The 15,522-nt window shown below is 43.5% G+C and overlaps 1 protein-coding gene across 1 annotated transcript; it reads right to left on the bottom strand.

Annotated features, from left to right (window-relative positions):
* Positions 1–349: 349 nt before the first annotated feature.
* On the bottom strand, positions 350–6,645 carry lhx1a (LIM homeobox 1a; the record flags this gene model as incomplete). Its single annotated transcript, XM_079166845.1, has 5 exons — positions 350–729; positions 1,712–1,877; positions 3,684–3,967; positions 4,599–4,822; positions 6,476–6,645. The coding sequence occupies 5 exons, from the start codon at positions 6,643–6,645 to the stop codon at positions 350–352; spliced, it is 1,224 nt and encodes a 407-aa protein (XP_079022971.1).
* Between the last annotated feature and the right edge of the window lie 8,877 nt (positions 6,646–15,522).

Here is a 15,522-nt window from a genome sequence, read left to right as displayed (position 1 = left end):
GCCCCAGGGGCCCAAAGGGGGGGGAATGGGGGGCAGTTCAGCAGTCTCGCCCATTTTTTTGTGAGTCCAGTTTTAGATGCAGGGAGGGGGGTCGAAAGAGGCCATTTAAACACCCAAACACAATACCGAAGACAATGTTTTTGAGCATTATGCCAGATACGTTTTCCCCACAAAAAAGATCAACAAATCAACTAGAAAAATAAATAAATATGAACAAAAAAAAATTCAATGGCGTTGCCCTAACCCTGTCAATATCCATTTCCCTTCTCGACCCATCCCCCAACACCACCAAACCTCACCACCCTCTGTTACAGAATCTCTGATCGGTAGAGTCCACTCTCTCTAAAAGCTACCACACAGTGCCTTCATTCATTTCCGAGGGCGGATGGGACAGGTGGTTGCTGTATCCGCTGCCGTTCAGCGACAGTGAGGTAAAGGGCGGACTAGGGCCGAACACATCAGATGAGATGCTGTGCAGGGGTCCTGGGATGCCGGGCTCTGGGCTGGGAGAGTCCCCCGGATGGTGGGACATTATATCAGAGAAGCGCTGCACCTCGCTGGAGGGGTGGTGGCCCGGCAAGGGGTGGTCCATACCTCCGAGGGGGGTGCCCGTGGGGCCTGAGGACGGCACAAATGGGAGATCGACTGGGGTCTGGGCCTGCGATGACGGAGGCCCCTGAGGGAAGAAGTCATAGTTCCCTCCCGGGCCGTAGTACTCGCTTTGATAATCTGCAAATCCAAGAAAAAAATCAACGTTAGTTATAAGAACAATGGGTTAGCAGAAATTATTCCGGAGACATTGAGGAATTCATTGAATATACGTAGCTTGATTTGTATTAGAGAGCAAGAGAGACCCTCGCCGTACTACATTAGTCACAGAGCACGTTACACTTAAATCAAAACTCCAATTGGGTGGGGAGAACAACGTGGCCACAAAATTAATTAAAATGAGGGCCATTTCATCAGCGATTCGACTACTGAGACCGATTTTTTTTTCTTCAGTTCAGCAGAATATTATTAGACTTTTTGCTTCAGCAGAAAGGACAAAGGGCCGAGCGCAAATGAAATTCTCTGAAAATGATCAGATATTTTAAAGCATTTGAAGGAAAAGTGTGGCATCAAATCACTGAGATGTAAACTAACTTCAAGTCAACTTAAGTCACTGTCCACTGATTTCTGAGAGCTTATGGACGAAGTCACCCAAACTGAATATTTCACAAGTTAATTTGTTTTAAGAAGTAAGAGACTCACTGCTGCATATACAAATGGGCCATACTGGAAAATCACTGCATATTAATTTTTTTACTTTTTTATTTTTTTTATTTTGTGTACTAAATCAAAATTACGATTTTTGTTCAGGCAGCTCAAGCAGAGCTTAAACAGCTGAACCTTTACAGGCCTAGCATGGTGCTGTATTTCCTTTCGGTGGCAGCGCCTTAATAAGGTTAACAAAGAAAAAAAGCTGATTATGTACAGATAAGATGGGCCTTGTTCAGAATATGACAGGTGAATAGAAAATAAATGACGGAGGAAATAAGGAAACACACAAATTATATTTTGATATAATATGTTAAATGAAATGTGCCTGAAGAGAAGAAAATCACACCAATTGTCATTTTAACATGTTAAAAAAAAGTTTCATGGGATAAATACACTTTCCAGGACGTTAAAAAACATGTTTCTCTCGTGAAAAAGTATAATGTACGCATACCTCCATAGTAGGAGAAGGGCCCGTTGGGGATCAGCTCCCCGGGTTCCAGCCGGTCCACCAGCGTCCTCATCCGCCGTGGGCTCCGGAAAAACGCGTGCCTTCGGGCGCCCAGCGCGCTCAGCTGCTTCATACGCCTCTCTTTGGAACGTCGGTTCTGGAACCAGACCTGGACAGACACACAAACACACACACACACACACACACACACACACACACACACACACACACACACACACACACACACACACACACACACACACAGCTCATGTCACTCAGTAATCATGCAAGAAGCTTCTGACGCCATTTTGATTGCACGTCAATATTGTGCGTGGGAGATGGGAGGAGAGTGAGAAATGGAGGTGATGGCTAGGTGAGGGCTGCTTTGTGAATTTATGGAGGCAGAAATGTATGAATAAATGTTTGTTTTTTAATGCACGTCGTGAATTTGTTTTGGAATCTGCAAATAAACCTCACTGTGTAAATGATCCGCCATACAAAGCAAAGTCTAATTAGGTGTCATGTTTACCTTGGCAGTTGCACCACGTTGGCTTCTTATTAGAGTAAATAACCGGGCTGTCTGTGTTCTTTTGCGGCGTGCGTGATGAGCCGGTGCGTTAAATCCGCGCGGCTCTGCTGCGAGAACGGCGCCCAATTATCGTTACAGGAGCGAGAGTCACATCTAACCTCCTTAATGATCTTTTAACCCTCCATTTACTCCGACCGAAGGCTGCAGCAGCGGGGGCTTAAAATCTCCAATTAATACTTAATAGGAGGGTTGTTACCAATATATTACCGGGCTCTTGGAGGTTATCATTTCCTAATCTATAGGCCGGCTTCCTTTAATTACGCGCTTCCCTCTACTCCTCATGCTCATACATATTAGATACCCTTACTTTGCCACTTTTATTTTATCGCCATTAATCTGTTGAGCCTTTTTACCTGTGATCTGCCCCGCAGCCGTGTCCACATTAGGACTAAAGAAAATAAAATAAAAACCTGCTTGAAAACTAAAAGATCTGCATTCCGGGAGTAGGTTATGTTATTATTCCTGATGGGTGATTTTATTTTTGGCTCATGAATTTATAATTCCTAATAGAAATAACGAAATAAAACAGTCCCCCACACTAAATGGATAATATTAATAATAATAATAATGTTTTTTTGTTTTCTGTCTTGCTCTTTGTTTAACTTAGTGTGGCCCTGCTGTACTTCAGTTCCGAGGAGACAAACTGAAGACCCTTGAAACAGATTTCTGTCTTTCCGCTCGGCTGGAAATGCTCACAGCATGGCTAAACGTGGTCGCAAAACGTGATGGCAGCGCTGTGCCAGGACTCCCAGCGCCCCCAGCAGCCCGGCGCCAGTTGGCGACTTCGCCCCGTCGCCAGCGCCAAGAATCAAAAATACCCATATAAATTACCCGTTTCCAAATCAACCCTCGTGCGTCGGCCAATCTTTGGCCTAATGAATTCAATGTGACCGCGCAGTTTGAAGGCAAGAGGCCTCCTTTAAAGAGGGGTGAAGGATGTGAGGCTGATGGTGGGGGAGGTGGAGCCTCTCTGATGAGTTGAGGCCTGCACGGTCATGGCAGTCTGGCAGCTTGGCAGGGACATTTTTCCATAAAATATAAGCTGTTACATCACACCTTTTAATGGGTGCGTAACACCCTATAAAACCGAAAAGGCGCGAGCCCACCTCCTCGACCCTTGGGTGTCCCCTGAATATCATTTCTATAATATTTCAGACAGAATCAGAAGATCCCCGTTTTGATGATTTACTATTGAACCGTATAAAAATGACTGAGGATAGTGAGAGCTATAATTACAATAGAGGTTGCTGTTTCTGGCCATGCGGAGAAACACCCACACGTTCTAGTACATATTGACTACATCTTTATTTGGTGGTTAATGAATGAAGTCATAGTCACATAAGAGGGAGAATCCAGCAGAGAATGATCAGAACTTAGTTTCTTTACCTGGATGACCCTCATGTTGAGGCCGGTCTCCTGGGCCAGCTGCTCCCTGATGTGTCTGGTGGGTTTGGGGGTGGCAGCGAACGCCGCCTTCAGCGTCTCCAGCTGTTTGGCCTTGATGGTGGTCCGCGGGCCGCGCCGCTTCCCTCCGAGGTTCTGGTCGTCGTTCTCGTTATTAACCGTTTCTTTGTCGGACAGGGCGGCTGACTCCGTGTCCTTTAGGACCACGTCGTCCTGTAGCTGGTCTTGAGAGTCCGGTGATAAACTGGGGTCGCTGCAGGCCGTTACTAAAGAAACGACATATGTGAATTAGAATAAGCAGAGCGATTCTCCAAAACATGGGAAATATTAGGCTACAGTCATAAAGAACAGAACTATATTTCCGCAGTGGTGCAGTGATTCATTAAAGGTGGCTGAATTCTGACCTCAAGTCGGTGATTCAAACTACCACCAACAATAATTCAAAATAAATAAGGTTCATGTTTTTAAACTGTTTATCTAATTTGACCAAGATTAACACAAACATGTACAAACGGGAACATTCTATTCACTTTTAAAAACCAGCTGATGTGTTTTTTTCTCCTCTATTAAAGAGACTTTAATATTCAGGAAAACATGCAAACCAACGTAATAAAAATCCCTACATGACAGATTATGGAACACACATTTACAATAAATGCCCAACTATCTTTTATTCCCTCACGAATAAAAGGCTTGAACTGAAAATATATATTTGTGAACCGAATGAGCAATAGACAATGGACTGTGAGTGCTGTTGAATTGTATCCTCTGAATGCCGTCTAAGTCCTGGTCATGGAAATGATGAAGCCACTGCGGGGCTGAACACATCACATCCATCACAATTTACCCGGCCTTGCCTCGCGCGCACACACACACAAACTGCGAACACACACGCACCTGAGAGGAGGCTGGCGTCTTTTACACTGGCATTGTTTTGGTAATCGTCTTTGCAAACGAATTTGTTCTCGTCTATGATGTAGAGCTCCTCGCCGGTGGAGAGCTGCTTATTGCACATCATGCAGGTGAAGCAGTTGAGGTGAAACACTTTGCTGCGGGCCCTCCGGACCAAGTCGTTTGGAGAAATGCCTTGCGAACAGCCGCCACACTTTGTGCCGAACCGTCTGCGGGAGGAAGAAGGATATGGTTATTTTTGTTATCAAATACGTATTATACACAAATTATAAATTATAACATCAACGCCTAGTCAGGTTTTGGTAGCCAGGCTGAGATGATGGTGACGCAAAGAGTTTCACATTGTCTCTGGACAACATCTTTACAAGGTTTATTATAAGGTGTAGACATGAATTAAACCTTTAATGATCATTTGGTCACGTTTATTTATATATATATATATTTTAACATGAAAAAAAATATAATCTTTAGATAAACTCCAGATTCATATTGTATTATATGCAGACTCAAAGTTTAAAAACGCTTTTTGGACTTCCAGAATTAAGACTAAATAAATAATAATGATAACAATAATAATATTAATAATTTTGTTTTCGTATTGTAGGCTAAGTTTAAATATATACATAAGCACACGTTGGGCAATTACGCTCTAAATACATAATTATCAAATAAAATGTAGAGATATTGCGCATGAGCTAAATCTTTTAATTTTCTAAATATTGAACATAATAAATGTGCTTTCCTTCCACTTGAGGCCATTGCTCAACTATGTATAGACCTGCTGGCGTTAGTTGTTTTAGTAAATGTATTAAGTATTATACCTCTATATTTCCAACCTTTTTGTATTCCTTATGAAACCATATATGTTGTGTATAGGAGAATGCAATTCAGTAAATATAGAGGTCTAGTTAATAGCCTAACACAGCAGGCTGCTTTGGAATAATAAATGATCGCCCTGCCATTGACTTCACGGTTAAACCATGTGTATTGAGTGGTGTGCACTGCTTGTTGACTGCACGTCTGTGATTGCATTGTCTGCGGACTTGATCTTTTCAACTAGTTTACTATTCAAATCCACTTATCACGTTCTCCTCAGTCGGACTGAGCAAACACACCGGGCAGCGGCTCCTCTGGCCGGGGTTTGATCCTGTGCGCTCCCCCGACTGCCTGCACGCTGTAAAAAAACACACCCCAAGTGTGATTTCCTCGATATCCTAACAACACCCCCCCCCCCACACACACACACACCCCCACACCCCTCCCCTCTTTCCCCGCTGAGAGCGAGAGCACACGCGTTTAATGTTGCTGCCCCTCTTTTGTTGTTGTTTTGCATAAGAATCCAAATTAACAAGCTTTTAATTACGCGCTCCTAATCAAAGCGTATCGCCTCCAAGTCCTCACTCACGCCTACAGGCACGGACAGGTTGGTTTATCCATTTATTTAGAGAATAAATAAATAAAGCAGAAACGTTCATTCTAAGAACTTGGTATCCTGTGTGCGCAGTCAACAGATGTGCATTTTTTATTTTATATTTGTCTGAAAAAGCATGAGAGGCAGTCTGGTTATTTAATAATTACTGGCATGTCAATAGTATAGCAATACTTTACAACTCATTTAAAAGTTGTAAATAATATAGAAGACACAAATAATGATCTGCACTCCTAAAACTTCAAATGATTTTCAGCAAAATATAATCTTTGGGCTTAAATGATTGATGATGCCCCATCACTATTTAATGTTTAAATGTCTTTAGGATATAACTTCCTTCTGCTTTCACAGTCCAGCTCGTGACATAAAACCAGACACATTCATAAACAGAATCACAGCTGAAGAGTTTTTCTGTCTCCTTAACTGATCTTACCTAAAGAAATCGTTTTTGCAGTACAGTCTCCCTTCTCGAGAAAAACATTTCTCTGTCAAATTACATTTGCACTCGCAGCACTGCACGCACTTGACGTGCCAGGCTCTATCCAGCACGTTGAGCAGAAATCGGTCCAGAATAGGCCTCTCGCAGCCTGCGCAGTGGACCATGGCTTTGGTTGGGCTACAACCCCACAAATGAAGCACGCACACACCCAAACAAAATCAACAGCACAGGCCGAGTATTGACCGAGTATCTGCTGTTTCCCTCCTTGATTCGCCTGAAGCTCCCGGGCCAATGTGCGCGGAGAAGCCAGTCGATCAGGTGTCACCACAGTGTTCTCCCTGCATGCGTAAAAGGCTCCAAAGAAACACACTTCCTCTCTCTCAGGTGGAAAAGCCAAAAAAAGAGGGGGAAAAAATCAGTCCTTTACTGGATCCGGGGAAAAACACACAATTCAACCAGAAAGTAGATTTCAACACGGGCAGCTGAAGATCGGCTCATGCGAGAAGACCGGAGCCAGTTTGGTTGTCCCGGCGCTCTTGGAAGTGACGCATCGGTTGGAGGAGCGTCGTGTGCCAGTCAGTGCTGGAAGAGGCGTCTAATAAAATGCTTTTAGGGCAGAGCTGTCACACAACAAGACACGCACGCCTATAGATAATTCAGTGTACTTGGACATGACAGCGTATCCACTGTACAGAAGCCGGCGAGAAACAAAATCACACACCCAAAGGATTTTTAAAAAAGAGTGTTTTCCCTCTCGCTCGATCCGATGATCCTGGTCGTTCAGCTTGTGGCGGTGGGGGATGCTGCGATGCGCCGGCGGCTCTGATAGTAGTCAGTGTGTATGCTGGGATGCCCTCAGTCTCCAGTATCGTGTGTATGCTGGGATGCGCTGGGTCTCCAGTAAACTGTCTTGCTCCTAAAGCTCCAACCCAGCCTTATTCCCAGCCTCCTGACGTCAGGCTGCGGCCGGACCAATCAGCGCCGCGCCATGCCAGCAACCATCAAGCCGCCCCATCATAACCCAGCGAGGGCTCTGCCTGCTATTTATGCCACACACTCAAGACACCAATTGTCAAGAATTTCCCTGCAAACTGTCATATGTTAGTGAATGTGTTTGGAGGAAGCAGCCGCGGCGGCGGAGGGCGAGCAGCGCGGAGGGAGAGACGCCACTTCTCAGCTGCTGAGCAAATTGTCTTCTGGGCATGAGGGGGGCATGAAGGAGGAATCTGTGCAGGTAGATAAAGGCGTCTTCCGGATAAAGAAGCCGGAGGCGCATATTGCATTGCGTGCTCCCTGTTTACTCATGCTACGTTACTTTGCGACAGAAAATTACGCACAAGTCGGGCATGTTTGTCTTGTGTTTTGTATCATCAACAAACCATCTGTCCTTTAAAATATAAAACCTGTAATACCTGCTTTGCACTTGGACGCGTCATCCATACAGCTAAATGTTTGATTACACAGCAGAAAGTCTGTCAATAGGATGTTATCGTTCTCCTCTTCTCCCAGTGTGGTGCTACATTACAGAATGTCTTGTGCTCATTAACATCTTTTTTTCTTTGCGCAAAGCAGCACACCTAAGCAGTTTTCTCTTTGGTGTGATGGCGAGGAAGCCTGGAAGTGAAAAAACAGAAAGGCTCTAAAGTTGACAGCTCGTGCAGCTCAACCCGTCAGGAGCTCGCGGCCCACACACCTAGGACGATTCATTAGGGAGGTATATCCAATTCAAGTCCACCTTAAGTAAATAACACCATGAACCTAACAGCGTTCTGGATTATCAGTCATTCACCATCAAAGAGATCAGTCAAGTTTAGTGTTGACGATTTACAGGCCTGCACTCTTTAACTCTTTTTACATTTTTTTTTTTTTTTGCTCATTGAACAGATTGTCTACATGCTTGTTGAATACATTCGTTTATATCTACCCAAGATTAAAGGAGTTCATAGTAATTGTTATTTGAAACGTTTACCCAAACTGTTCTATTGTGGCTCATGTCACAATTTTCCGTGAGACAATGTTCTATTTGTCTTTGTTGTAAACAGAAGCAGAATCTCGGGTTTATTTGTGCATCTTAACATGGAATCAAGCTGAATAGCTGCGCACTTTTAGCAGAAAAAGCGACCAAGGAAACCCATTCATTCTCTACCAATAGCCCGCCAGCATCCTCTTGCATATGGGCTGCTTCTCATGCAAAACGCCCGCCCGTCCCCGTCCAGCTGCCTCCCGGCGTCTGGGGAGCGCCTCTTAAACAGGACATGTGTTAGTGGTGTGAAGAAAGAGAGAGATAAGGCTTCAAAACACACAGACTCCATCTCTTTTTGTCTCTCTCTTTGGACCTCTTCAGCCCGACATTCTCCTCCCCCTCTTCTCTTCTTCCTCACCCTTGCACCTATTTTTGTTTGTGAACGGTGCGTCCAAGCGAATTCTGCTGAGCATCTGGTAATGTTTCCATCAGATAGACGGGGAGAGATAGGTCATTGAGCTCCATGACAACTGGGCGGGCCATATCGTTCAACATATTGGGGGCAATACGCAATGGAAATATCGTGGACTACAAAACTCACTTTTCTTTTTTTCTGCACTAAAACCTGCAGAGGAATCTGGAAATACCCCCCAAAAGCCTGCAGTCTGCAGGCCTCACTCTCCCCACTGCCAACAAACTTGTAAGTGCAGCATGTAAACAACAAAAGTTGTTGTTATTTCCACGAGGAAGATGCCTTGATAGTCTGTCAGGGGGGATAATCTCTGCCTGATTTAGAATAAACCAGAGAGAGAAGGAAAAAAGGCAGCTCACAGAGGCAGATTAATCCACGAATAGAAGGGAATCAAAATATAGGCTTAAAAATATCTCAACTCCCCTCCAGGCAAAGACACTATTAAATGCAAAAAATGGTTTTAACCTTACCACTGTAATCCCTTACCAGCAATAGATTCGATTCTCATTTTCATTCTGATGCAGACAGAAGTTGTAAATTGGAATGTGTGGCCCAGTGTCTGTGCTCAAGTTGAAGAAAGCAAAACTTGTTATTTTTCTTTTTGTCTCAGAAGGTACGAGAGGAGGCCTTCAGGCAGACTGAAGACTGTGACTCTAAATTGTGTTTGAAAATGAAAATCTAAATACCAAAATTAATCTTAAATGTACCTTTTATTGTTGTCTACTAAGAAGGCTTTTATTTTATTGGCATTTTATATGATATGCATTTTCTTCATTCCTCCAAAGTTGTGGACGCTACTGTACACGCAACCACAGATACAATAAGGGCTATTCTTGTATCAGGGCCACAGTGTTGTAAAGCAGCCCAGGAGATTTGGGGTTTATGAAGTGCAGACAAGTGAACTGGTACACTGCGAGATAATTAATCTGAGATAATGAATGAGGCTGCGAGGATGCATGCAATCATTAATTCTAATCATGACACGTTTATTTGTCTCCCCTCTCTCCTCCAGGCTCAGTTAAGAGACACAATGTCATCACAACAACGTGTGAGATGCACGGCTAAAGGAAGGAGACTGCAGGTGATGAGGTGGTTTGGGGAGAGGTGTTTGAAATATGAGAGCGAGGGATACTAAGAGCGATTTCTTCTTCTACGTGTAGTTTCCGGGGTAGTCAGGCTGTGAAAGTCGGGCTGTGTGACATTACAGCCGGGCCAGTGAGGCCGGGCAGGCTGCCGGGGGAACAAGCCGTGACTCCGGTAATACAGAGAGAAATATCACCCCCGACTGGAGCTTTGATCAACTGAGTGTACCGGGGAGGAGGAGGAAGAGGAGGGTGGGGTACCGGTCCGCTGCTCCGCTCTGCTATTTGCAGTCTTTCCACAGGATTTTATTTTTCCTCTTTTCACAAAGGAATTGCAAAAAGGCGCTGATCTTCATAATTCATAATATGACACTGATCATCACAGTTTATGAATGCGTTTATTTTAGGAATAAACTGCTCAAATTCTGATATATATATTTTTTAATCTCTATTCCTACAAATCTTCACACATGGAATTGGGGAAATTATTCAAAGATGTATATTTTGAAAGAAACAAAATTAAAAGAAATTAAAATGAATGAAAATGTCTTTTCATGTCATTGCACTCAAGATGCGTTGGACAACAGTGTGCCAAATGAATGTAATGCGACAATTACATTAAATTATAAACAAATGGGATTTTTTTAAACGAAAAACGTACAACATCTTTTATTAAAAAAACATATAGGAAAAGAAGCATCAGAATGCATCTGTGTTATTTAGAAGTAGTATTTATACGTAACTCATACATCCACAGAAAGCTGGTTTATCAATGCGTAAACTGTGTTTTACACTCAAATTGATCACGTGTCACATCTTCTTTTGGCTGCGCAAAGTGCATAAAAAGTGCGCAAATTTGGCGAAAAGATTTCCATCGTGTTCACAAACTGTGTGTGAGTTTGTAGAGGGTGGAGTGCGCCTTCCTGTCCCTGTCTAGTCTGTCAATCATTGTTCACCGCATTATCACGCACTTCCAAGGCCGAAATCCGGCCCTCCCTTCTTCCACCGTCCATCCATCCATCCATGCTTCCGTCCAGCCACCCCGGTGAGGCGGTGCTGACTGTGGCACCTAACGCAAAGCACGCAGAGTCCCACGATCGACTGACTGAGCTGTGTCCTCCCCTCTTTCCCTCCCTCCCTCTCCTCCTCCTGTAGATCAGCAGCAAGCATATGCCGATGTGAACTCATCGAGGATTATTGAGCCAACACCAACTCTACGCAAACATTTTCCAGACTTTCCAACTCCGGTCCCAGCCTGTACTGAGAGAAATCCAATGGGATTTATAGATCATCTCCCTACAGCTGTCTCTTCTCAGCCAGTCAACCCCCACTCCATCCACACACACACACACACACACACACACACACACACACACACAACACACACACACACACACACACACACACACACACACACACACACACACACACACACACACACACACACAACACACACACACACACACACACACACACACACAAACACACACACACACACACACACACACACACACACACACACACACACACGCACACACACACTAGTATTCTTTGGCTTATGATCCGGCCTCCACAACCATCCACTACAACCGCCACTTTCTTCACTGTCTGTGCGTTTTCTCAAGGAGATCACATGATTCGGTGAATTTGGGCGTTTGGGGTCCACAACATTAACCCTGCATGAGACTTCGAGGTCAGCCAGAAACAAGGCCACTACCACCAGAGTCCCGCTCACTCCTCTAGGGGGCGAATTCAATCCTGGTAAAGTGAGGGCTCATGCAATGATACTATTATTACTATTACTATTATATTATGTTGTCCTTAAATCCAAGTTAGCTGGTGTTATGTCAGATTATAGATTTAGGAGATCAGCGTACATTCCACACATGCCATATTTAGAACTAAATCTAAAACGTCTATAGATAAAGGTTATAGTTGAATTATCTGTGTGTGTCTGTGTTGTATATTCAAATTAAGTTTGAAGTAATATGCCCACATTGATGCAGCCTATAATCACTTTATATTTAAATACACACACACACACACACACACGGAAAAAGTTACTAAATGAGTAGATTGATGTTTTGTTTTTTCTACAAAATTTTATTGTTTTCTACAAAAAAACAGTCATCGGTCAGGAGATTCCCCTGTTCGATAAATAGAGCGAATCACAAACACGGCATCATATTTCCATCATATCCAACACATCAGGTTGAGAACCCTGCCTGACTGAGCCAGGGGGGTTTGTCAACAAAAACCGTTCACAACTAAAAAGTGCCTTTTTTCTCTCATTTGAACACGCTCCAAACAGTGACTGAGAAATGAGCACACATAAAGGCGCTGGGAGGCAGCCTCTACAGCAGTTCCCCTAGTTCAGATTAATGGTTCTCCGCGCTTATTCTGCAGTCGGGGTGAAAGGGCTAGGATCACTAATGATTATAATATAATGTGTGGCGATAACCACTCCCTTTGAGATATTATCGCCCGGCCAATGCTCTGGGGACGGGCTGCATGGCTGCAGAGCGGCAGATAGCTGCTGCTGCCGCCGCCACCGCAGCGGATTTCTGCGCTGTGAAATAAAAAGCCCGCAAGCATGGAGAGAGAGAGGAAGAGCTGGCCGCTGCTGATACCTGCATTAAAACAGAGCAGAGCGGCACATGAATGCTGCTTAACCATTTGGTTATTTATTTATTTATTAAAGATGGGGATTTGTATGGTTAAATTATCAGCGCATGTTTAGTCAGGAATATCTACCATCTAATTTCCACCTTAAAGTGGTAAACCCGACTGGTTTTAATAGTTAAATCCACCAAGTGATTTAATTAGTCTACTACCTGGAACATTTAGTGCTCTCTATCACGGCTTTTTACAGCACCAAAGAGGCCCTGTGGAAAAGCTCACTGAGCTCATTTGATCTAAGGAGAAAAGTGTCTGAAAGCTTTTGGTTTGAGGAGCAGGTGAATATAGAACCGGAATTAAAACGAAAACATTTGAATTGTAATATGAAATATGAGGAACATACAATACGAGGTGTAGTGTGATGCTTAAAATGTGATTTCATTTTGAAGCTTCAGCTTCTTCACCATTTCACCACTTTCTGACGATCCAACCCTTATTGTGAAGCGCCGCAGGACTGATTGGCCTCCAGCGAGTTTGCTAAATTTATTCAAACAAAAATCTTTCAAATTGCGTCAAAAAAGTCAAATATTTCAGCCTATTTGAAAGCATTTTTGCTATAGCAGTTACTGCTGCTTTAATATATTCCTTAACATGTATTGGGTTTAAACTGTTGGAAGGGAGATATAACTGGAAGAAAAACCCGCGGCCTACCTATATGTCTAATCTCTAGATATTTGAATTAAAACGCTTACTGATGCATCTGTGCCTGTACAGTAAAAGTAGGCTACAACAGCAAAACCAGGGGGCAGTCCCTGTTCTGCTATCCAAAGAGCTACAAACTGTAGCCTACTATTGTAGAAGCACATATGCCTATAAACATGGAAATGTGTGTGGAATGCGTTACATAGAAAAGAAGAGAAAGAAAACAAGAAGTGAACGCGCACAACTTGTCCCAAAACCGGTTAGGCTGGAAAGCCCTGCATACTTATCGACATTCACTGATCAATAACCAACAACGCAGTCCTCAACAACATCTGATAAAAAAAGGCTGCAAGAGAGGGAAAGAAGAGGAGGAGGAGGAAGAAGTGCAGTGAGTGATGTTGCTGTGCCGGACGCACCGCAGCCAATCCCGCACCATCTATCTTCATTGGAGCTTTGTGTGCGCAAAAAGCAAAGGCGCGCATAAGGTAAAGCCCGCATCAAAGCCACGGCTTTATTTTTATATCCAATAGATCAGCAGGCAGACAAAGCTTTATTTTCGCCAGGAGAGAGATATTTTACCTCTGCCTTACGGTTTTATGTTGGAGAGGTGTCAGCCGGGGGAAATGGATGGCTAATGCATAGGCAAAGCGCTGCTCGCCTCGGCATGCACGTCAGAGGGGGGCTGCAGGGAAGAGCGGCGGGGATTTAGGGCCCCTGGGGGCCCAACACGGGGGACTGAACACTGGGGAGGGGGGGGGGGGGGGGGGGGACTCCACTCATGCATTGGATTAACTGATATGTGCTGATGTGTTATGAGCTACAGTATGAGTTTGCCAGGGTTTGCTTCTTGCTCATAATCCAGGGCTGGTCCCCGTGTTTATGGGGGCAAAAGCACAGAGCCCACCCCCCCCCCCCCCCCCCCCCCCCACACCCCTCTTGTCACCACACCCCATTTTTCTTTGTATTATCAATGGTCAGAGTGCAAGGTAAAATTTGTGGGAACAGGAATGGGATGTGTTGAACAGTAACACAAGACAAGTGAACAGACACACACAGAGACAATTTAATCCAGTAACAGTTGTATGTATGTTGCATATTATGCTGTATTCATTACACATATTGACTAAATGTAATTATTCATTAGCTTTCAACCGACAGCTGAATCAAATTCATGTAATTCAGACAAAGAAAATCTAGTAAAACAGCAGAACACACAACATAATTTGAATGAATACCTAAATTGTGACAAAAAAAAGACAGATCATATTTGTAATTAACTCTTTCAGGGCAGCCAAAATTTCATGAAGTACGAGGTTTGCTTTTCGCTTGGTTAGGCTATAAATTCATCATAGACCACCATTAGAAAAAAATGATAACATGACATTACGTTAATATGTTCAGTTTCAATATACATTTTCCAAATCAGATTTTCCATTTAAATGTCTGAACATTGTCCTTTAATATATGCATGTGGAGGGTTTTCAGTGTGCTAAACATGGGACGTGTTGAAAAGTCTCGGGATTAGTGGAGAGTTCTTGTGGCCCATTATGGCCTAAAGGTCACAGTCTTTCCTTTGCCAACATTTACATTTAATTTATTAATGCAAATAGTCAAATTAAAAGACGTCATAGCCTTACAAAATGTACGCAGCATCATACAAACAAATCTGTTGGGATCAGCCTTGAAATCTTCACATGAGCTGAATCTACTTCAGACTCCTCTAACACATGCAGAACTATTAGCTAGTTGTTAAAATCTTATGCACTGCTCACTCCCTGACATGAATGCAGATTCCTCACCACACGTTGCAAAGAGTTAACGAGATTTACAATGCCGCTCAAAACACAGAGCTTCCCTGTCATATTTTCCCCTCATGCTAAATAGAAATCTTAAGAAGTAATTGGAATTTACTGCATACCTGAATAACTGCATATAAATAAGCACACATTTCATTGGGGGGTTCACTGACACTGTTTGGTCGCATAAAAACTGCTGCATACATTATAATACACAGCAAATAATCTTATTTTGCTGGAGCCTTTGCTACATGCTTGGGATTCCATCCAAATTACCGAGGATTCAAACAAGCGTTTTCAATTTATTAAACCTATACGGGCAACATTTCATTTTAATGGGACAATTTATTTCTGGGAAGGGATTATCAGGGGTTGGTTGAAACCATGGCAGTGTGTAAATCTGACAC

Source organism: Pholis gunnellus (assembly GCF_910591455.1).
Source record: "Pholis gunnellus genome assembly, chromosome: 9".
NCBI lineage: Eukaryota > Metazoa > Chordata > Actinopteri > Perciformes > Pholidae > Pholis > Pholis gunnellus.
Note: the sequence above shows the minus strand (reverse complement) of the source record. Positions and strands in the feature narration are given on the sequence as shown.